Genomic DNA, 23,051 nt, shown 5'->3' on the forward strand with positions numbered 1-23,051 from the left:
GCGCTGGACCTCAGTGTCCGGGCTGAATGACGGGAGTGGAGATGCTCCTTCAGGTATACTGGGCTGAGGCCGTTTAGGGCTGTAAAGGTCAGCACCAACACTTTGAATTGTGCTTGGAAACGTACTGGCAGCCAATGTAGGTCTTTCAAGACCGGTGTTATAGGGTCTCGGCGGCCACTCCCAGTTACCAGTCTAGCTGCTGCATTCTGGATTAGTTGTGGTTTCCTGATCGCCTTCAAAGGTAGCCCCACATAGAGCACATTGCAGTAGTCCAAGTGAGAGATAACTAGAGCATGCACCACTCTAGCGAAACAGTCTGAGACAGCCTTAATATGCAGATGCAGGCAGCCTTCCTCAAGAAAGGCAAACGCAGAGTGGCAGTGGTTTGTGAGAGTGGCTCTCTGCACATGCTCAGAAGGCTGCCCTGCCCTTGCCACACACAGGTCCCCGAGGGCCAGAAAGTCCTGCCACCCCTCCCTAGAGCATGATGTGCACTTGAAGTCTTTCCGACACCCACCCGCCCTCCCAAAATAACACCCCTCTTGTCTTCCTGCCTCTGTGGTTCCTCCCCACTCTGTCTCACCTCAGCATCTTCTTCTGAGCTCTGAGCCCCAGAAGCTACTTTCACTCCTAACCACACAGCTGTGCAGATTGCAGCCGCGATGTGGCCGACAACCTTCCCTGCCGCTCGCTTAATGCTGTGGGGGCTCTGGATAGCTGCCCCCTTTGCTAGCACCTTTCTGGCCCCAGACCTGAGCACGGTGAGAGGGCCTGAAGGGGAGGGCAGAGGTGAGGGTGAAGGGGGGGGGCCAGGTGGCCAAGGAGGGTGGTGTGCAAGGGATTTATTCAAGTACTATTGCTTGGCATGCCATGCCCGCCTGATTCTCCCTGACGGGGCTCCTGTGCTTTTAATAGCTGCCTTACAGGCAGACATTCAACTGGTGAAGCTTAGGAACACAGGAAGCTGCCCTTTACACTGAGTCAGGCTGTTTGTCCATCTAGCTCAGTGTTGACTACACTGACTGGCAGCAGTTCTCTTGGGTTTCGGATTGGGGACATGGTTTGTTCATTTTGGGAGTCAAAAGCACAGGCGTCAGAAGAAAAGATGGCTGCCCAATGGAATAAAAAACGAAGTGTCTAGGCCATGGGTAGGTAAACTAAGGCCCTGGGGCCGGATCCGGCCCAATCGCCTTCTAAATCCGGGAATCAGCGTGCTTTTACATGAGCAGAATGTGTCCTTTTATTTAAAATGCATCTCTGGGTTATTTGGGGGCATAGGAATTCGTTCATTTCCTCGCAATATAGTCTGGCCCCCCACAAGGTCTGAGGGACAGTGGACCGGCCTCCTGCTGAAAAAGTTTGCTGACTCCTGGTCTAGGCCAAATAGGGTTGCCAGCAATGGATAGAATTGAGATTGTAAAAGAGAAAAAAATGGAGGGGGGAATCGTTTGTGATATTCCCTGGAGGGATTCAATTAACCCTCTCTGTGCCTTTTGCTTTTGTCTCAGTCCCAACTGACTCAGATGTTCCAGGATTTTATGAGGCAGTTCAATAAAACCTACCTGAGCCAAGAAGGTAACAGCAGCATTGATTCCCATTGGGTTAGGGTGTGGGTAAGGGAAGATGGCGGGAGGGGAGGGGTCCTCTCTGGGGAGAACAAGCCCCACACGTTGAGCACAAGATTCCTGCATTGCTGGGGGTTGGACTAGATGACCCCTGAGGCCCCTTCCAGCACTACAGTTCTATGATTCTATGAGAGCGATAATAGAATTCACAGTCAGTTTCATGGCTGAGCAGAACCGGGTTCCTCTCTGCATCCTGGCTTTTCTGCAAGACTTTGAATATTGGCTCACCGCGACAACCCAGCTTGAAAAACTACTTGCAGCTCTTTGGCAGCAAGCAGGAGCCTCTGAGCATGAGGAGAGTGTTTTCTGAGGCTAGGCTTCTTGGGCTGAGGTTCAAGACAGGAACAAAAGAATGATGATGATGGGGAATGTCTCTTCAGATTGAGGATGGGGAAACTGTGGCCCTCTTGACCTTGCCGGACTCTGACTCCCATCAGCCTCCAGGCAGCATAGCTAATGGGCCAGCGAGGATGGGAGTTGGGGTCCAGCTACATCTTCTGAAGAGCCTGACAGGTTCCCCCCACCTGCTCTCTAATTTGCATCTCTTGGCTTGCTCCAAAATGTGGAATATGCACAACCTTTGGGCTGTGTTTGGGGGCCTTCTCCTTCTCTGGGGGCACCACTGATTCTCCTTCCTCCACTGTCTCCTCTTGATTTCTGACCCCAGAGATGCAATATCGGTTCAAGGTCTTTGTGCAGAACTTAGAAGTCAGCCGGCGGCTGCAGGCTGAGGAGTTAGGGACGGCGCAGTACGGGGTCACCCGCTTCAGTGACTTGACAGGTAAAAGTGTGTGTGTGTGTGTGTGTGTGTGTGTGTGTGTGTGTGTGAGAGAGAGAGAGAGAGAGAGAGAGAGAGAGAGAGAGGAGGCTGGATGTTGGGTGTTATTAAATTAAAGGGCATCACAGAGACGAGGCTGGGCTTGCCCCGTGGGCCACGTTTTTCTTAATCTTGCCAGGGCCTTGTGACATTCTCAGGCAGGTAGGAATTCAACTGGAGAAAATTGTAGCCAAGAAAGGCTGCACCTGTTGGATTCCAGTTTGTGGAGGAGCTAATGCAGGAAATTTCAGACGAAACAAAACAAAACCATTGGGTGGTGAAGGGGAGAGGGTCTGTAGCTTTACCTCTGAATGTTTCAAACTCAACAAGACCTTGACGGCTTCCAGGGCAGGATTCAGGTATCAACTGGGGCTCAGGAAGCAGCAGCAGGCCAGGAAAAATCATACAAAATAATTCAGAACGCTCGAACTCCAGACCACCCAGTGAAGCTGAAGATTCAGAGCAGACAAAAAAGGAAGTCCTACCTCACACAGAACCTAGTTAAAACTTTGGAGCTCACTCCCACAAGATGTAGTGACATATCCCAGCTGGTCAAAAGCTCTCAAGGAGGGTGTGAAGCAGGTCCAGTGAGGGGTATTGTTTGGGGAGCAGCCCAAGGGGCAAATAGAGAAGCCTGGAGGCAGGGCCGGATTTAGGTTTGATGAGACCCTAAGCTACTGAAGGTAATGGGGCCCTTTATAGGTCCAGCTGTCCTATGTCAACAACAAATTATCACTGGTTTTTGTGTTGAATATATGCTATATGGTAATTTATGGACCTGATAGGTATCTATAAAGCTATTTGCACATATTACCATGCAACTAGTCCATACAGAATGTAGGCACCCTATCTACAGAAATGAGCAAACAGGTGCTATTTTAGGGAGCATGGTAGCAAGCGGGGCCCATTACTTACATCATAGGAGCCTACACAACACAAAACACTTGCTGTATGTAGGTTTTATTTTATTTGTTTTTTTCCTTTAAATTTTTTGGGGGGCCCTAAGAGAGTGAGGCCCTAAGCTATAGCTTGTTCAGCTTATATGTAAATCCAGCACTGCCTGGAGGGCCACATATGGGCCTGAGGCCTGAGGTTCCCTGTCCTGGCGTCACACACATTACAAGACATGCACATATCTGCTTGTGGAGGTGACTGACGGAGCACAACGCCGCCCTTTCTTTTCCTTTTCCCACCACACAGAAAGTGAGTTTGCGATGATGTTTGGCATCCCTCAACCCTCCCAGCTCGGCCTGCCCCCCAGCTTGAGGGACTCGGATAACTCCCGCCTGGGGAAATTAACCAAATCCTGCGACTGGAGGAAAGCTGGCGTCATCCCAGCCGTAAAATACCAAGTAAGTAGACAGAAAGGGATTGTGCAATGCTTCGGCATACTCGTCCTGCCCCACAGAGATGGGGTGGAGGAGGTATTAAGGCCAGTGTACCCCACACACAGGTGGCATTGTGGTCTAAACCACAGAGCCTAGGGCTTGCCGATCAGGTCGGCAGTTCAAATCCCTGCAACGAGGTGAGCTCCCGTTGCTGGGTCCCTGCTCCTGCCAACCCAACAGTTCGAAAGCATGTCAAAGTGCAAGTAGATAAATAGGTACCACTCGGGCGGGAAGGTAAATGGCGTTTCCGTGCGCTGCTCTGGTTCGCCAGAAGCGGCTAGTCATGCTAGCCACATGACCTGGAACGCCGGCTCCCTTGGCCAGTAAAGTGAGATAGGCACCGCAACCCCAGAGTCATCCGCGACTGGACGTAACGGTCAGGGGTCCCTTTACCTTTACCTTTTACCCCACACAAGTGATTCCCCAGTCTCTTCTCTGTCCTGCTTTGCCTGAGCAATGGGAAGTTCAAGGGGGGCTGTTGTAGGTTTCCCTTTAGAGAATGGACAGGAGACTTCAAAGCCCTTTCTGAAAGCCTCAATTTGTTTAATAAGCTTATAACAGGGAATCGATGCAGCCAATGGGAGCTTCAAGGCAGAATCGAAAGCCATTCTAGAGTCATCCACACTGAGGGCACAGAGAACCAAGTCTCCCTTGAATCATGCAAGCGAGGGTTGTGCAGGGCTGTCAATTTCTGTTTCAGTTTATCATTTTTCAACTCCTCAGTTCAGTTCTCTGTACATCTCTGTTTGCAATCCCCAAAGTAAAAATTCATTAGCATCCTAGTGCACATTTCCCCTGACAGGCACAGTTTTGCCACCTGGTATATACTGGTACATTTTTTATTTTATTTTTTGCAGGCAATTTCCCCTAATACAATGCATTTTTTAAAATGTTTTCAATAATATATGCATTCTAACACCCACTTCTCCTACGATAATAGACACTTGGTTTGTCTGGAGAGCTGCAGTAGAAAAGTGGGAGGAAAAAAGTGTTGATTTCAGAGGATGTCTGCGTTGTGGTTCGCATATTGTTTTGGAAAGTGCAAATCAGGGACGTTTGCACTAGAATCCAAACTGAATTTCCTCCCTATCCTTGACACCACCGGTGCTACAGTGCGCTAAAGCAGTCCAGGAGGGGACTGATGGGGAAATGCGCTGAGAAGTGTGGGGTGAACGAGTTATGGGCAGGAAGACGTGTGATGGTTGCGCAAGCAAATCTGGGTGAACGCTCACTGCTAACAAAGCGGAACAAATGCTCCGTAAAGAACGGACCTAGTCTAACTTCTTACACCAGCTTTGTGCAAGCAAATCAGGAAGAATGACTGCTGCATAAAGAGGGTGTATTGAGGGGCCCCCAGGATTCAGCCTGATATCTAGCTGATTCTACCACCCTCATTGTTTTATTGTCATTCTAGGAAATGCTTTAGTTTTCCAGTAAATTTTCTGTGTGGGCAACCGGCTGTTTAAAGGCATCAGAACAAGGCTGGGGGAGTGGGGGGTGGGAAGGGTGTCAGTTTATGGCTTATCTCCCAAGTCTATGTTAGGGTTTTTGAGAACAGAATTTTGGGGACGGAACAGGGGTGGGGGAGAAGAGGATGGGATATGTCCCAGGTTAACTATTCCTGCTCCCTACAATCTCTCTTCCCTTCCCCTCCCAGGGCAAAAAGTGCAGGTCTTGCTGGGCTTTTGCTGCTGTGTCCAACATTGAGGCCTTATGGAACATCCACAGACATGTGCCAAGGAACCTTTCGGTCCAGGGTATGTCGGGCATTGGGAGAGCAGGGCAAGGGGTGGGTGGGTGGCCAGAGACAGGCAAGGCATGGGAGTATATTTTAGGCACAGGAGCTCATCATGGTAATCGCCTTCCCATAGCCACACACCCCAAACATCTCAGTGGGCTGGCTCTTGAGCCGCCCCACCCCAAGGAGGGCACTATGACAGGTGGGCAGGGCCACCTATCTGTCAGTCACTGGCAGGGATGGGCAAATGTGACAATTTCATTTTCTCTCGGTTTCTCATTTTTCCATTCTCATGTTCGGTGCTCCACATCAGTTTGCCGTTTGTTTGTTTTTTTAAATCACAAGCACTCTAGTATGGATTTCCCCTAATGTAACATTTTTGAAAGCCATTTCCCCTAATAGGCACATTTTTTGCAAAACAGCTTCCCCTAACAGAATGCATTTGATTTCCACTAACATATGCACTTCCATTCACAGCTTACCCCACTCAGTTTATGCCAATTTGTAATAATAATAATAATTTATTATTTATACCCCGCCCATCTGGCTGAGTTTCCCCAGGCACTCTGGGCGGCTCCCAATCAAGTGTTAAAAACAGTACAGTACACTTTACCTGGTCAGAGAACTGCATTGCAAAATTTGCAAACTGTGAATTTCGAAGGAAAGCTGTTTTTTCCAGTTTGTTTGTTGTTTTGGAAAGGGGGAATTAGTTAGGTTCACCTTTAAATGCGAATTGAATCAAAAGTCTCGCCCATCCCTAATCACTGGATGTCTAAAAAACCCCACAGGTATCTTGACTTGAGTTCAAGTTACACTGCAAAGGAAGGTCCCAGCCAATCCAAGTGGGAATCTCTTCAGTTGAATCTGCCAAACTGGCTCCGAGCTGTGTAGTCTGCCCCATCCTTGCTAGCTGGAAGGTTCTTCTTTTCGCCAAGGCATGGAGATTACATTCCAATGGCTGGAGACAGATTTCTAGCTATCAGGAGACCCTCGCTTGTCATTCATTAACTGTTGTGTTTCTTACACGAGTTAATGGGAGCTACCTGTTCTGAACCCAGACATCAGCCTAGCAAATAGCACTTATGCTGTAATTTGTGGTTGAAAAAGAAAGGGGGGGGGAGTGCAAACATTACTGTTCTCCTTTTGTCCTTCCACTGAAACATTTCCATGCAGGGTCCATTTACTGTTCAACCATTCAGGAAATTTTACAAAGCAAGCTTTGGGTCTAAGCACTGGCAGGGACCATAAAAGGGACGGTTGTGTGTATGTTGAACCCAAACCACCAGTCCAGTTTGGGATTCTCCTTAGGGTGGGTTGACTCTTTGTTCTTCCATTTCAGAGGTAGTAGATTGCACATACAACAAGATCGGTTGCCTGGGAGGCTTTGTGTGGGATGGACTCCGGACTGTCTTCAACAGCAGTACGCAAACCTTTTGAATTCCCACTCTTCTTATTTATTTTCTGTAGGAACAACCCTTATAGCCTGCCTTTCCCCCATGGATCTGGGCTATTATGTTCCCTGCCAACATATTTTACCCTCACAACAAACCTTGCAATGCTGTTAGCCAGGTAGATACAATCCCAGTTTAATTCAGAATTATTACAGGGCCTTTAAGCATGAGTCAACAGTGTGATGCAGCAGTAAAAAAAAGCTAATGCTACCCTAGGCTGCATCAACAGAAGTATAGGGTCCCGATCCAGGGAAGTCATAGTCCCGCTCTATTCTGCCTTGGTTAGACCACACCTGGAATACTGTGTCCAGTTCTGGGCACCACAGTTCAAGAAAGATGTTGACAAGCTGGAACGTGTGCAAAGGAAGGCAACCAAGAAGATCAGGAGTCTTGAAAGCAAGCCTTATGAGGAACGGTTGAAGGAGCTGGGTATGTTTAGCCTGGAAAAGAGGAGACTGAGAGGAGATAGGATCAAGTATCTAAAGGGCTGTCAGATGGAAGATGGAGCGAGCTTATTGTCTGCTTCTCCAGAGAGTTGAATCCCAACCGACTGATTCAAAACACAAGAAAATAGATTCTGACTTAACATTAGGAAGAACTGTTTGGCAGAACTGTAAGGCCAGACTACCTTAGAAGGTGATGGGCTGTCCTTCCTTGGAGGTCTTCAAGCAAAGGTTGGACGGTCATCTGTCATGGATGCTTTGGTTGAGATTCCCGCATTGCAGGGGGTGGGACTAGATGACCCTCAGGGTCCCTTCCCACTCTATGACTCTTTGATTCTAGGAATGTAGGAAGCTGCCTTTCACTGAGTCACACCTGGGGTCCATGTAGCTCAGGGTGGTCTCTGCTGGCCAGCAGAGGCTCTCCAGGGTTTCAGATCTGCCCCAACTACGTGGGGAATATGGGAACTGAACTTGGGACCTTCTGCGAGTGGGTGCTCTGCTACTGAGCTAGGGCTCTTCCCTATCTCTGCACTCCTGGCATTTTTGCATATTTCACCCCACTCCTTGGATCTTGTCTTAACTCCCTCCTGCCCCAAGAGACTAGGCAAACTAAAATTCGGGAAGCTAATTGGCCTGGCATTGTATAAACTGGAGAGGTTGGCTGGGACGTGTGTGTGTGTGTGTGTGTGTTTTCCTGCTTAAGTGGGGAAGGGGAGAAGGGGGGTATGCGCTGCCTTCCCCCAGCCCACTGCTATTCACCTGCTGTGTCTTCCCTCCTTCCCAGGCGGACTGTCAAGCAGCCTTCTGTACCCCTACACCGGCAGAAATCAGACATGCCAGAAGCACCAGAAACGAACAGTTACCCAAATAGACGGCTATGAATTACTCCCCAGGGATGAGAATTGTAAGGATTTACTAGCCCATGGCAGAGTAGGAGGTCTGTGGGGGAAGTGGATGTGAATTGCAACTTTGCACAGTAAGAAAAGGATAAGAAGGCATAATTTGTTAATGGAGGTGTTAGAACTGAACCTTTCTGATTCCAGAGGTGTGGGAAATTTGCCTCTAGCAAATACGCAGTAAGGGAAGGAGAATGCACTCTGCACATGTTTAGAGGGTGCTCTCCTCTGCTGGTATTATCCATAACTGGGCCTAGGCTCTTAGGATCTTGACTCAGTGTAATGAATGAACATGTAGCAGGAGGAAAGGGTTGTGTTCTGGGACAAGGAAGAAGCATCATTTAGGTTAAAGCAAAGGCAAACCTTTTTCCGCTGAGGGCCACATTCCCTCAGGGGGAATCTGTTGAGGGCCACATGCTGGTGGTGGGCAGTACCAGGGGCAAAAATGGGCAAAATTGCATATCACTCACACATGATGCAGTAGACTAGAGGAAGTGATTTCCAGAAGGGTGATCCAGAGAACAAGAGGATCATATGGAAGAGGTTGAAACTCTTTTCTTTTCAGAGATTTGGGCTCACTTTGCCTGGCCATCGCCTGCTCTTTGGCCAGAGGCTTTGTCTTTAGTTGCCACACTGAGGAGCCAAATAGCATTCCGCGTTCCAGGAGCAAGCTTCTGAGCAGTGCAGAAAACTTTGTCAGACGGGCCAAAAAATCACAATCCAATCGATCGAGGGATGAAGTTATAGCTCCAGGTTTACTGACCCAGTAAAACTGTTGGTTCTCAAAACAACAGAGTGGAAAGTTTTATTGGGTCAGTGCTAACTGGGCAGGTGATAGATTTTCTCATTCCCTCCTCCCTAGTTTTGCTCTAGAATGGGTAGACCTGTAAAATGTTGTGTCACTCAAAAGCAGTTTGAACATTGGTCAGGCTGCAGCGATTCACCTAACCTCTGACAAGGCCCTAAGCCAGGGGTCTGCAACCCGCGGCTCCGGAGCCGCAAGTGGCTCTTTTACACCTTTGCCGCGGCTCCGGGGCGGATACTAGTGAGGGGAGGAGGCGCATTGTGCGCCCCGACACTCCCCACTGTGGCGGGCGCTGTACTGGCTGTGACGTCGCATGGGGGCAGTGCATGCGTTAGTCACGCACCGTCCCGACGTCACCTTCCCGCCCGCTGTCAGATTGCGGCTCCGAGATATATTTGTTTTAAATGTTGCAATGGTTTTGCGGCTCCCAGTTTTTTTTTCCTTCGAAAACGGGTCCAAGTGGCTCTTTTTGTCTTAAAGGTTGCAGACCCCTGCCCTAAGCCAATGGAGGCTAGTTGTGGGTGGGGTGTGTGTGGAAGGGGCTACTCATTAGAAAAGTCACTCTGGACATTCTCAGAGGCCTTCCTCATAATTCCTCATGTTCTAAGACTGAACTTGGACACTAGAATATATATTTGGAGAAAGGGGTTATTGGGTTGTTTTTGGTTTTATTTTTATTTTTATTACGATTATATTTATATTGTGATTTTATGTTGTAAATGGCCCGAGACCTGTGGGTACAGGGTGGTATACAAATTTTAATAATAATAATAATAATAGTCTAGTTTGCTATAAAAGCTAGGGTTCGCCTATCTTCTCCTCACCCCAGTGCTAACTCTTGGCTTCCCCTCCCCGCTGCATTTCTCAGATATCGCTAGATTTGTTGCTTCCCAGGGGCCCGTAACTGCCCTCCTTAACCAGGCTCGCCTTCAGGTAGGTGCCCAACAGAGTGGAAGAGAAATCCCATCTCACCCACCAACTTGCCCAACTTGTTTGCTCATGCCCTCTCCAGCGGCGTCTGGTGCCCCTTGCTGCTGGTAGGACAGGAGGCAGGGAGGCGAACTCTAGGTGGCGCCAGAGCTCCTGACAGGCAGAGCCAACTCATTCTGGTTCGTCTATGGTAGATCCTCCTCCCAGCTGAGTTTTCCAAGGGGAAACACTGTGACTAAGGAGGAAGCGGACAGGCAGGCCAATTCCAAGTAAGAAAGCAGGAGGGTGGGGCAGTGGCGGGCTTTGGGCTCTCAAATGTCGGTGGTGCCCTGTGCGGCTGAACCAGTCGCACTACCCTAAAAACACCTGGGTTGGAGGCAGGCTGCAGGCAAACTGAGGTTGATGGAACGGCATCGCATTCACACGAATGGCCGCCTTGCTTTCTGCTGATTTAGACCTGCTCTTTCCCCCTTTCTGCTAGAATTACCAGAAGGGCATCATCCGATCCCCTTCCCAGTCCTGCAACCCGATGCTACTAGATCATGCTGCGCTCATTGTGGGCTACGATGAAGGTGAGCAAAGGGCTTCACTCTCTTGTCTGTGCAGGGCAATTATTAGACTCCAGGTCTATAGCTGCTGTTCTGTAAAATCCTCCTCTCCTCTTGCACTCATTGTCTCCAGACTGTACCATTTTAGATTGCAGGTGATGGCTGCCATGATGGAATGCTCCACTCCCATTTTGGCCAGGGGGGACGGACCCTGAAGATATCCTGACATGTTAGCTTTCTATGTGCAGGGATTTTTTCCCCCATGGAGGATCCTAGAATTGGAAGGGACCCCCGAGGGTCATCTAGCCCAACCCCCTGCAATGCAGGAATCTCAACTAGATCATCCATGACAAACGGCCATCCAACCTCTGCTTAAAAACCTCCAAGGAAGGACAGTCAAGCACCTTCCAAGGTGGTCTGTCCCACTGTCAAACAGTTCTTCCTAATGTTTAGTCAGAATCTTCTTTTTTTGTAACTTGAACCATTGGCTCAGGTCCTACCCTCCAGAGCCAGAGGAAAACCAGCTTGCTCCAGCATGGAGCTCCCATGTTGAGTCTGCCTACATGAGACAATACTGACCAAAAGCCTATCTGGTCAACTCCTCCCTGCCCTTCAGGCCTTGGTCCAGTATATCTGAAGGAGCGTCTCCACCCCTATTGTTCTGCCCGGACACTGAGGTCCAGTGCCGAGGGCCTTCTGGCGGTTCCCTCCCTGTGAGAAGCCAAGTTACAGGGAACCAGGCAGAGGGCCTTCTCGGTAGTGGCGCCCGCCCTGTGGAACACCCTCCCACCAGATGTCAAAGAGAACAACTACCAGGCTTTTAGAAGACATCTGAAGGCAGCCCTGTTTCGGGAAGCTTTTAATGTTTGATGTATTATAGTATTTTAATATTCTTTTGGAAGCCGCCCAGAGTGGCTGGACAAGCCCAGCCAGATGGGCGGGGTATAAATAAATAAATAATAATAATAATAATAATTATTATTATTATTATTATTATTATTATTATTATTATTCAGGAAATGTGTCAATTATTTCCAGTTTTTTGAAGTCTTTTGGCTGGGTAGCTGCTGCTGTTTTTGGCTGGGTAGCTGCCCGCCCTGTGGAACGCCCTTCCAGCAGATGTCAAAGCGATAAACAACTACCTGACATTCAGGAGACATCTTAAGGCAGCCCTGTTCAGGGAAGTTTTTAACATATGACATTTTACTGTATTTTTGGTTTTTATGGAAGCCGCCCAGAGTGGCTGGGGAGGCCCAGCCAGATGGGCGGGGTATAAATAATAAATTATTATTATTATTATTATTATTATTATTATTATTATTATTATTATTTACTGCCAGATGGACTGAATAGGACAGCTGTTCCCAGACTTTGTCCCTCACAGACTGCTTAAAAATGGCTGGTGGTCTTGGTAGACCAGGCATCCCCAACCAGCGGCCCTCCAGATGTTTTGGCCTACAACTCCCATGAACCCTAGCTAACAGGACCAGTGGTGAGGGATGATGGGAATTGTAGTCCAAAACATCTGGAGGGCTGAAGGTTGGGGATGCCTGTGGTAGACCATTTTGTGATTCCCCCCCCCCCACCTGCCTGTCACAGGAACTGTAATGTAGCATACTAGATGCTGTAGGAAAGCTGTCTTCATCTGCAGCTGGAAAGGGCTGTGTGGTCAGGGTGCAATTTGACTGCCTTAGTGAGAAGAAGACCAGAGTGGATTTTTTATCCCTCTTTTGTAATACTATGAAAATAATTGGGTTTATATTTTATTTTAAGGAAGTATTTCTAAACCACCCCCTCATAAACTATCAATACTGATATGGTACTTTGGGGAATTTGGAATGCTTCAGGTGCATTGTATTGTTTGTAATCCTGACATTTGTTTATTTGTTGCTATTCATATTCATTTATAAAATCAGAGCTGTCTACAAACAACGGTACATAAAATGTAGAGTTAAAACCGTATGAAAAGTTAAACTTAGAAATTGGGTGGGTGACCAAATTGATCAATGGTCTGGAAACCAAGCCTCATGAGGAAAGGTTGAGGGAGTTGGGTATATGTAGCCTGGAAAAGAAGAGTTTGAGAGGAGATATGATAGCCACCGTCAAATAACTGAAGGACTGTCACATGGGAAATGGAGCAAGCAGCAAGCTTGTTTTCTCCTGCTCTGGAGGGTAGGATTCAAGTTACAAGAAAGGCTATTCCTACTATGATTCTATGACTTAACATCAGGAAGAACTTTGATGGTAAGAGCTGTTCGACAGTGGAACGGGCTCTTATGATACGTTGAGGACTCTCCATCTCAGGAGCTGACAGCTTCTCAGTCTCACGGTGTAGTAAACAACTTTTTTCCAAGCATCAGCGGTTGATCCCCTGCTCACTGCTATCTCCAGAGTGAATTCAGTAGCCAAGATTTATGTATTGGCTATCAGCAGTCACCACTTAATTATCTCTGTTGGCAAGGTGCCGACAGAAGACGCTCAGCCCGCCATGTTCCTCCCCCAGAAGTATAAAGCAATACTTAGCTTCCATTCTCCCCTTCTGTGCAGTCAAATCTCGACGTGGATCCTGGGTTGGACCATATTGGATCATCCAGAATTCGTGGGGAGAGCGCTGGGGAGAAAAGGTGGGCTGATCTCCACTTCTTTGGCCATTGGGGAGTTTGGGTGGATTGGGGCAGGAAGCATAGGAACTGGGCAGGGGTGCTGTGTGCCACAGCACCTGGCATGAGAGAATCAGATGGGGTGGGTGAAGCCCATCAACATCCTTGTTAAGCTGGGGGGAGGGGGTGCTTCCATCTCAGGACTTACAAGGGTTGTCTTTTGACTACCAATGGACCAGAACTGGCTATAAGGCTTGGGGCTGGGACAGGGGGCGGTGGAGGAGAGTGGGCTTTAGGAAGCTGCCTAGCCTAGTATTTGATTGTGCCTCTCTCAGGATCTCAGGCAGAGGGGGGTCTTTCATATCAGCTTTTAACTGGAGGTGCTGGGGAATGAACTTGGGACGTCCCTGTGCTTCGTCACAGGAGAGTGCTGGTCAGTAATCACACAGTTCAAAGGTGGAGTTAACTCTTTATTAGCAAAAGCACAACCTCCACATATTTGGTTGAGTGTCAGGTCTAAGGAGCAGAGCAGCTCCTACCTGGTGAATCTCCTCCATGGAAATCAGTTGCTGAGACTGAAAGCCTCCTGTCACGGGCTGCCTCTGGTCTCAGCTCACAAAAGACCAATGCCAAGCTCTTCTTATATACAAGGATGTTTATTGCAGTTCATTATTGGTTCCACAACCGAGGCGTGCAGCCCCGAGTGTCTAACGTCAGACATTTGAAGTCCCCTCTGACTCGGTCCCGCCCCTGCACCAACTTATGAGGCTTGTGCTAGACCACCGCTTCCTGTCTTTCCTTTTCCGCAGGGTCTTTCTGCCCCCCTGGGTTCCTTCCCTCCTGCTCTCTCCCGAAGCGGATTCCTGAGATGCCTGTTCCCCCCTCCTTCGTGCTTTGGGGCTGGGCTCCTCCTCCGGGCTTTCTCCATTTCCGCGCGCCTCCACATTTGAACTTGGCGCGCGCTCGCTACCCCTGACCTTCCTTTTGACACTGACACTACTCCCTGTACTACTCTCCGCCTCTTCCGCCAGGACGTTCTCCCCAGATCTCCTTCCCCTGTCTCTTTCCTGCTCCGCTCCGTGTGTAACACTGGGAACCCCCCTCTCTTCCCTTCGTTCCTGCTGGGAAGCCGGCCCCGATCTCCCACTCCCGCTCGGGGTTTCCCTGCTGCTTCCCTGCTCCTGGCAGGTCCCCCCTGTGACCCCCCTTGTCCTGACTAGGGGCGCCCCCTCCTGAGAATCCTCCGATTCACTTGAGAGACTCATGGAAGATCTCAAGTCATTGTCATCCTCTTCCTCACTGTCCTGGGATTCTTCCTCGTCGCTCTCCGTCTCCTCCCTCACCTGTGCCTCTGTCTCTGAACCCCTGACATCCATCCCCCCTCGAAGCCCCCCCTTCCCCCCTCCCGCTGCTCGGGCGCAGGTTCCGGGGGCTCCGTCGTTGCGGAGGTCGCTGCCGGACACAGGTCGTCGACGTCGATCTCCTCTGCTTCCAGTTCATTGTTTGTGTACTCGAACCCATTGTCCTCTCCCAACATGTTCACGTCCTCCCCTCCCCCTGTTGCCTGGGTGGGGTCTGCTTGCCAAGGACCCACCCGCCACCTCATGCGCCAGTCCTCTTCTGGTTGGTCGTCCCACCAGTAAGAAGGGTCGGTGTCCACCCCCGAACACGATCCCCTTGGAGGGCTCGACTCTGGCGTCGTCTCCTCTGCGGAGGAGAACCCTCGGAAGGTGCTGGCGGAAAGTGTGGGCGTAAAAAGCCAATCGTCGAAAAACTGTGCTGGCATGGGCCTGTGTGGGAAAAGGGCATGGAACTCGTCCTTGAGGAGGGGTTCGTCCAAAGCGTAGTCTGGCACCCAACTGTTGGTGCTGGCCGGGGCGCCCTCCCTGGCGAGAAAATATTCTACTCCCTCTTCCCCCCATCTCGAGTCCAGAATCTCTGTGACCTCGTTGACTGGTTCGTCCTTAGGTGACCTCCCCCTCTTGGGCGACTCCCTGCCTGGTTCTGGTGCCGTCCCTGACTCCTGAAATCTGTGTGGGGCCTTGTAGGGGGTGAGCACCGACCTATGAAAGACCGGGTGCATTCTGGAACCCTCGGGGAGGGCCAATCGAAACGCTACGGGATTGATCCTGGCCTCAACTTGGTACGGCCCTAGTTGCCTGTGTCCTAGCTTCTTTTTAGCTAACGACTTGGCCGGCACCGCTTGGGTCGCTAACCATACCCAGTCTCCCACCTGGATGTCTTCCCCCTCCCTCCTGTGTTTGTCCGCCTGCACCTTATAGGCTTGTTTAGCTAGCTCTAAATGTCTCCGTTGCTCGTCGTGCACCTCTTGCAATTCTGCTGCGAAATGGTCGGCTTCCTGTGGCTCCCCCTCCCCCGTCGTTACGAGCCCCGGGAAGGTTCTGGGATGCCTTCCATTGTTAGCGAAGAACGGCGTCACCCCCGTAGACGCGTGCTTCGTGTTGTTGTAGGCAAACTCAGCCATCGGCAGGTAATCCACCCAAGCCGTGGGTCGCTGATTGGCATAACATCTCAGGTACTGCTGCATGATCGCGTTGACCCTCTCTGCTTGGCCGTTGGTCTGCGGATGTCTCGCCGACGACAGGTTGATTTTGACGTGCAGGATCCCTAGGAGCTTCCGCCAGAAACTGGACACAAACTGGCGCCCCCTGTCGGACAGAATGGACCGTGGCAACCCATGCACCTTGAACACGTGGTCGATGAACAGTTTGGCTGTCTGCTCCGCTGTCGCCACCTTCGCGCAAGGAATGAAATGTGCCATCTTGGTGAACAGGTCTACAACCACAAGCACCGCCGTCTTGCCTCGCGAACTGGGCAGATCAGTGACAAAGTCCAGCGCCACCCTCTCCCACGGTTGCAGTGGCGTTTCCAGCGGTTCCAGCAGTCCCGCTGGCTTCTGGTGCACTGGCTTGGACCTTTGGCACGTGTCACACCTGGCGACGTACTCCGCGACCTCCCCTCGCATCTGGGGCCACCAAAAGTCTCTGGCCACTAATTCTGTCGTCTTTTCCTTGCCGAAGTGGCCAGCGCTGGGTGCGTCGTGCAACTGCTGCAGAACTTTCGCGCGGAGATCGTCTCCCGGAATGTAGAGAGCACCTTTACGGGTCAGCAGGCCGTCGCGTATCTGGAACTCGTCGTCCTTCGCTGTGCCCCTCCGCACCTCTTCCATCTTGGACTGTGCGAACGGATCCGCCTGCAACGCGTGACGCACCGCCTCCAGGTCCACGGCGGCTGAAGCGCACGCCCACGCCTGCGGTGCAAAAATGTGCTTGGCTGCCACCGGTGCCGCTGCCTCGAGATACTGCGGTTTCCTGGAGAGCGCCTCTGCTATGACATTGTTGTCGCCTGGGATGTACTCTATCCTGAAATCGAAATCCGCAAAGAACTCCGCCCAGCGTATGTGCCTCTGGCTCTGTAGCTTCGCCGTGCGCCAGTACTCTAGGTTCTTGTGGTCCGTGCGGACCTGCACGGTGTGCTTGGCTCCGATGAGAAAGTGCCTCCACGCCTTGAAAGCTGCGTGTATGGCCAGCAACTCCCTGTCCCAAATGGTGTAGTTCTGCTCCGACTTGCTGAGCTTTCTGGAGTAGAAAGCACAGGGCCTCCAGTTTCCCTGCGGGTCTTCCTGTAAGAGGACGGCCCCCACCGCTCTGTCAGATGCGTCAGTCTCCACCCTCATGGGCCTGCCAGGATTCACGTGTAGCAGCTGTTCTTCGGACGCGAAGAGACTCTTAAGTCTCCTGAAGGACTGCTCCGCTTGGTCCGTCCAGGTGAACTTCTTCTTCTTGGAGCTGAGAGTGTCCGTGATAGCTGCCGTCTCCTTGGCGAAACCCCTGATGAACTTGCGGTAAAAGTTGGCGAAGCCGACGAACCTCTGGACCTCCTTCCGATTTCGCGGGCTCTTCCAGTCCAACACCGCGCGGACCTTGGCACTGTCCATGGCTAGTCCCCTGTCGGACAGCCTATAGCCCAGAAAATCCACCTCCGTCACGTCGAATTGGCACTTCTCCAACTTGGCGTAGAGCCTGTGCTCCCGTAGCCTCTGCAGGACCTCCTTCACGTCGCTCTCGTGAGCCTCCGGCGATTCTGAGAAGATCAGAATGTCGTCGAGGAAACATACGCACTTCTTGTAGAGGAGTCCCGCTAGCACATGATGCATAAAAGCTTGGAAAAAGTGGGAGCCATTTTGGAGACCAAACGGCATAACTCTGTATTCGTAGGTGCCCAACGGCGTGAACATGGCCGTCTTCCACTCATCACCCTCTCGCACGCGTATGAGATTGTAAGCTCCGCGGAGATCCAACTTGGTGAAGATCTTCCCTTTCCGCACCGTCGCGAGCAGGTCGTCGATCTTGGGCATGGGAAAGGCCGCAGGCTTTGTCTTTGAGTTTATGAATCGGAAGTCTACGATCAGTCTCTTTTGGGGCGTGTTTTTCTTCTTCACAAAAAACACAGGACTGCCCCCTACAGCCTTCGATTCTCGGATGAATCCCCGCTGTAGATTGTGATCTATGAATTCCCGGAGCTCCTGCAGCTCCTCCTCGGACATGGAATACAGCCTCACAGGCGGCAGCGTTGTCCCTGGCAAGAGGTCAATAGCGCAATCGTAGGGCCGGTGAGGTGGCAACTGGTCAGCCTCCTTCTCGCAGAAAACCTCCAAAAACCCCTTGTACTTGAGGGGTACTGCTTGCGCCATGCTGAGACGTAGCTGCTGCCTCTCCTATTGGCCCCCCTCCTCCTGCCCGGTCTGGATGCAATGCTGCGCGCAATAGGACGAGCCGAAGGTGAGCTGTCGCTGGTACCACGCCATGGTCGGGCTGTGCCTATCCAGCCAACTCATGCCTAACACTATAGGCGTGTCTGAAAGGCGGGTGACGTTGAAACTGATGACTTCTCGGTGATTGCCAATCTGCATCACCATGGGCGGCGTCTGTTGTACCACTTGCCCCCCCAGCAGCTTCCTGCCATCCACAGTGACGACGTTCAATGGCAGCGTGGCTGGTAGGAGCTCTATGCGATGCTGCTTGATGAACTGCACCCCCACGAAGTCTGCGTTACTCCCACTGTCAATTGTGATGGGGACCTCCAGGGTGCGTCCATTAGGTAGCTGGAGGGTTGCAGTGAGCTGCACTACAGGTTTGGGTGGCAGGGGGTCTGTAGGCTGCAAAGGCGCTGGGGACTGCTCTATTGACTTGCCTGGCTGTGCCCCAACATTGCTGATTCCAGCCAGGCATTGTCGTTTCCCTGATACAGCTCTTCATGTTGTGCTGCTGCATTTACTGTCGCCAAGGCTGCAGTGTGCTGCCGGAGCCTCTGGGGACACTCTTTGGCCATGTGCGTTGCACTGTCACAGACGTAACACTTCCTGTTCCCTCTAGGAGGCTTCTTCTTGACTGTTCCGGACGCTGGGGCTCCGGCCACTTTGCACTCCCCAGTTCCATAGGCTCCTCCCCTGGCTGCAGCTGAGGGGAGAGACGCGGACGTCCTGGATCTCTGGGAAACAAAGGAGGCACTCCAGACGGTGCGTGAAGCTGGCTACCCCCCTCATTGTGCCAAGGGCGTTCTTCCTGGCGCACTCCAATGGCAAGCGCACGCTGCACCATGTCTGCCAGGGTTTTAGGTCTGTCCCCCCTAGCCAATTCGTCCTTCACCGGGCCAGAGAGCCCCTCCCAAAATAAGTCTCTGACAGCCAGAGAATCTTTCTCCCATCGCAGCACATTCAGCAAGGCGAAAAAGCGAGCATGGTACTGACGCACGGAAGCCTTGCCTTGCCTTAAACCATGGAGCTGCTGGCGTGCCACATCCACATCCACACTAGACTGGAAACAAGCGTCCATGCATTTGATAAATTCATCAGAGTCCCTTCGAGCAGGGCAATCCTCGCGCCACAGATTGCGCAGCCAAGCCCTCGCTTCCCCATGCAAGTGGGACACAATGAAACCCACTTTTTCCTCTTCATCTTTAAAGTCGTCGCGAAGCAAATGCAACGCATATTCTACGTCTGCCTTAAAACTGGGGTATTGCTGCAGGTTCCCATCGAAGTGGGCTACTAAGTTGCCCCCTCTTCTGCCCAGTGCTACTCCAGCAGCTTTGGTCCCCGGGAACCCCACTTGGCATGCATGATCCCACCTGGCTTGCAGATCTTGGCACCGCTTTTCCGCCTCTTCCCCCCTCTTCTGGGAGATCGTTACCGCAGTGGTAAGCTGGGAGACTGCGTCGCGTAGCTCAGCTATCTGCTGGTCCATACTCATGGCTGCCAAACTTCGTGAGCTTTGCAAAAAAAAATTTTTGCGTAGTTTTGGAGGGGACTTACTGTCACGGGCTGCCTCTGGTCTCAGCTCACAAAAGACCAACGCCAAGCTCTTCTTATATACAAGGATGTTTATTGCAGTTCATTATTGGTTCCACAACCGAGGCGTGCAGCCCCGAGTGTCTAACGTCAGACATTTGAAGTCCCCTCTGACTCGGTCCCGCCCCTGCACCAACTTATGAGGCTTGTGCTAGACCACCGCTTCCTGTCTTTCCTTTTCCGCAGGGTCTTTCTGCCCCCCTGGGTTCCTTCCCTCCTGCTCTCTCCCGAAGCGGATTCCTGAGATGCCTGTTCCCCCCTCCTTCGTGCTTTGGGGCTGGGCTCCTCCTCCGGGCTTTCTCCATTTCCGCGCGCCTCCACATTTGAACTTGGCGCGCGCTCGCTACCCCTGACCTTCCTTTTGACACTGACACTACTCCCTGTACTACTCTCCGCCTCTTCCGCCAGGACGTTCTCCCCAGATCTCCTTCCCCTGTCTCTTTCCTGCTCCGCTCCGTGTGTAACACTGGGAACCCCCCTCTCTTCCCTTCGTTCCTGCTGGGAAGCCGGCCCCGATCTCCCACTCCCGCTCGGGGTTTCCCTGCTGCTTCCCTGCTCCTGGCAGGTCCCCCCTGTGACCCCCCTTGTCCTGACTAGGGGCGCCCCCTCCTGAGAATCCTCCGATTCACTTGAGAGACTCATGGAAGATCTCAAGTCATTGTCATCCTCTTCCTCACTGTCCTGGGATTCTTCCTCGTCGCTCTCCGTCTCCTCCCTCACCTGTGCCTCTGTCTCTGAACCCCTGACACCTCCTCACCAGGGCTTTCCCCCAGCAATCAGAGACTGTGCCTGCATGCAACCAACCTCACCTCCCCCCTTTTCATGCCCCTTCTGGTTCTGGGAGATGGGGGTAGCGGAGCTTGTTACAGCAAGAGGGAGAGACATCCTGGCTGACTCCTTTCTGCCTTTTGGCTTCCCTCCTCTCCTGCTTCAGCTTCTGCCTCTGATTCTAGTCTTCTCTCTGCAACAGACTCTCCCTGCTCACTAATGCCTGTTGCCTCCATCCTCTTCCCCGTCTTCTCCCTCTGACCACTCATCACCATCCCACCACCACTCCCCGGGCTCTGAGCCTTCTCCCTGTGGGGGTTCCCCAGCTGATTCCTGTCACCATTCCTCTGCATCCAACCAGTCCATGACACACAGTCTCTCCCAGGCACACAGGTAGTTAGTTGCCTTATAGCAACTCAGGCTAGTTGTCTGTCTAGCTCATGATTATCTAATCTGATGGACAACAGGACCCCTCCTCTCCTGCTTCCTGATCCTCTGAAGTGGAGATAGAAACTGGGACCTTCTGCTTGGAAGCAGGTGTTCTACCACAGAGCTGGCGCCTCTCCCAAACTTATTTTTCAGGGGAGAGGTTGAGCACACACATGGTGTGCAAAAAGGCTCAGCTTCAATTCCCGGCATCTCTAGTTAAAAACAAGGAGGTCAGAGAACAGATCATTGGAAAGACAATTTCTCCAGCAAGCCAGTCAGGGTAGACGGAGGTCACTAAACTTTTGGTGGGTGTATGGGGAATTTTGAGTAAGTGCTCTGGGTGTTGATTACAAAATGGCTGCTGTGGGGTATGGAGTATAACACAAAATGGCCGCCGTGGAGGGTGGGGGCTTGGCATAACACCAAATGGCCACTGTGGCGCGTGAGTCATAATAGAAAATGGCTGTTGCTTCCGAAAGAGCAGGAACAGTGACAGGATCACAAAATTGTGTGGGCTTCAAGGGGGGAGAAAAACCACCTACATCAGCCATGGCTACATTTGCTTGCAGAGAGAAGCTCTTTGTGTCTTTCCTCTGTTCAGAACGGAAGGGAAGGTGTCTGGCTCTGGCATCAAATGAAATGTGGGCTGGTTTGAAGGGGGGTTGTTAAAGGTAGGAGAGGCCGAGCCATTGAGAAGAGGAACTGAGCAGGAAGAGCTCCCTTGAGCATCACTTTGCTGACCTCTGGAGGAGACAAGATTGGGCTAGATCAAGGACCCTGCGGCCCCCCAGCTGGCGTGCTTGGACTGACACGCCTGCCAGGCGCCGAGCGCAGGGCTTTGGCCTGGAGCTCAGCCAGAGCCGTGACACTTTTGACCCCATTCTCTTCCCACCTAGGGCTACTTCCGGCTGCACCGTGGCACCAATACTTGCGGCATTGCCATGTTCGCGGCAACGGCGCTTGTCCGGGATTCCGAGGGAAAGAAGCCTGTGGTTTGCCGTCCTTGATGGCGCAACTGCATTCAAGATCTGGAGTCCAACATCATCTGGAAGCGACCGCATGGGCTGACTCCTACAGTGCATCACCTCTTTTTGGCTCGAATCAGGCTTGCCATTGTTGTTTCTCCCTTGCACAGCTTCTAATGCCACAAGCTGTCATACCCCAGCCATATTTTTCTACAGCATTATGTCAATGAACAGTGCAGACCCCCAATTTTGTTGTTGTGGACTGCATGCCAGCAATGGGGCAGGGTTGAAGCCAGCAGTGGGGGACCTATATTTCTGGGGGCCCTTGTTGCACAACCAGCAACGAGGTCTAGGTAACCACTGTTTTCTTCTTCTTCTAATTTTGTATTAGTTTTACATAAAAGTTTTACACCACAAACATAACATTTTCACACATTAAAAAAGGGGTTCTTTCAAACCTTGAGACCTCCATCCTTCCCCTCATGGGTTCCAATTCTATTCCTGCATCTCCTACTGTAATCCATCTTTTATATAATCATAGTATCCAAAATCCATGCTACATTACAAGTGTTATTGTATTCCTGCCAATGATTTCAGCTGTTTACAGTGATCTCTCAGATAGGTGAGAAAGTTATTCCAGTCTTTTAAAAATACTTGGTCTTCCTGATTTCTGGCCTTTCCCATCAGTCTTGCCATTTCTGCATATTTCATCAGCTTGATCTGCCACTCTTCTCTGGGCGGTACTTCTTCTTTCTATCTCTTGGCAAGAAGCATCCTTGCTGTTATCTTCTTCAATGGGGTTGTTCCATGACAGATCAGCACATTTTAATATAAACAAAATTTGCTACTACATCTCAGATTTTGATTAAAATTCTTGTACTGGATTATCTCACCTATCAAAATCACTGGTGTGAATAAAAAAATTGCTATGCCTTATTGTTTTTTAGTTATTGCAGGGATGAAAATAAGGGGAAATTAGGAAAGTGTTATATGCATACAGAATGCACTTCTTAAAGCAATTGTTTAAAGCAATGTGAACAAAAGTCGCTCTGGGGCCCCTCTGGGATTAGGAGCCCTGAAGCTTAAGCTTCATTAGTTTCATAGTATTCATGTTTATTAAAGTTTTTTTCTGTGTGTGTTACAAAACAAACAGATAAACAGGGAAAGGTACATCTATTGCCTCAATTTATAGCCTTTGTGAGTCATGGCCCGGGTGAGAGCCAAAATGGGATAGGACCAAACTGCTTCTCCGTCTTGCTGACCCCTAGTGGGGGGAGAACA

The 23,051-nt window shown here is 51.0% G+C and overlaps 1 protein-coding gene across 2 annotated transcripts; it reads left to right on the forward strand.

Moving 5' to 3' along the window:
- Positions 1 to 547: 547 nt before the first annotated feature.
- Positions 548 to 22,706, forward strand: CTSW (cathepsin W). Of its 2 annotated transcripts, none has more exons than XM_081174226.1 (11): positions 548 to 761; positions 1,509 to 1,575; positions 2,293 to 2,406; positions 3,643 to 3,794; positions 5,488 to 5,587; positions 6,908 to 6,988; positions 8,247 to 8,366; positions 10,032 to 10,096; positions 10,575 to 10,665; positions 13,189 to 13,265; positions 21,702 to 22,706. In XM_081174226.1, exons 1-11 carry the CDS (start codon positions 663 to 665, stop codon positions 21,810 to 21,812), a joined length of 1,077 nt encoding a protein of 358 aa, XP_081030352.1. In that variant the 5' UTR covers positions 548 to 662; the 3' UTR covers positions 21,813 to 22,706. The 2 variants fall into 2 exon arrangements, with proteins under 2 accessions (XP_081030352.1, XP_081030353.1); XM_081174227.1 differs by lacking the exon at positions 548 to 761 and adding an exon at positions 845 to 1,148.
- The last annotated feature ends 345 nt before the right edge of the window (positions 22,707 to 23,051 follow it).

The sequence above is a fragment of the Podarcis bocagei genome (genome assembly GCF_964188305.1).
Source record: "Podarcis bocagei genome assembly, chromosome: 16".
In the NCBI taxonomy this organism is placed as follows: domain Eukaryota; kingdom Metazoa; phylum Chordata; class Lepidosauria; order Squamata; family Lacertidae; genus Podarcis; species Podarcis bocagei.

Bases quoted from the DNA above. Each gene is read 5' to 3' on its own strand.
- CTSW (XM_081174226.1), top strand. From the start codon at position 663: ATGTGGCCGACAACCTTCCCTGCCGCTCGCTTAATGCTGTGGGGGCTC. The intron at 10,097-10,574 runs GTAGGTGCCCAA...CCTTTCTGCTAG, and splicing joins TTAACCAGGCTCGCCTTCAG to AATTACCAGAAGGGCATCAT. The intron at 10,666-13,188 runs GTGAGCAAAGGG...CCTTCTGTGCAG, and splicing joins CATTGTGGGCTACGATGAAG to TCAAATCTCGACGTGGATCC.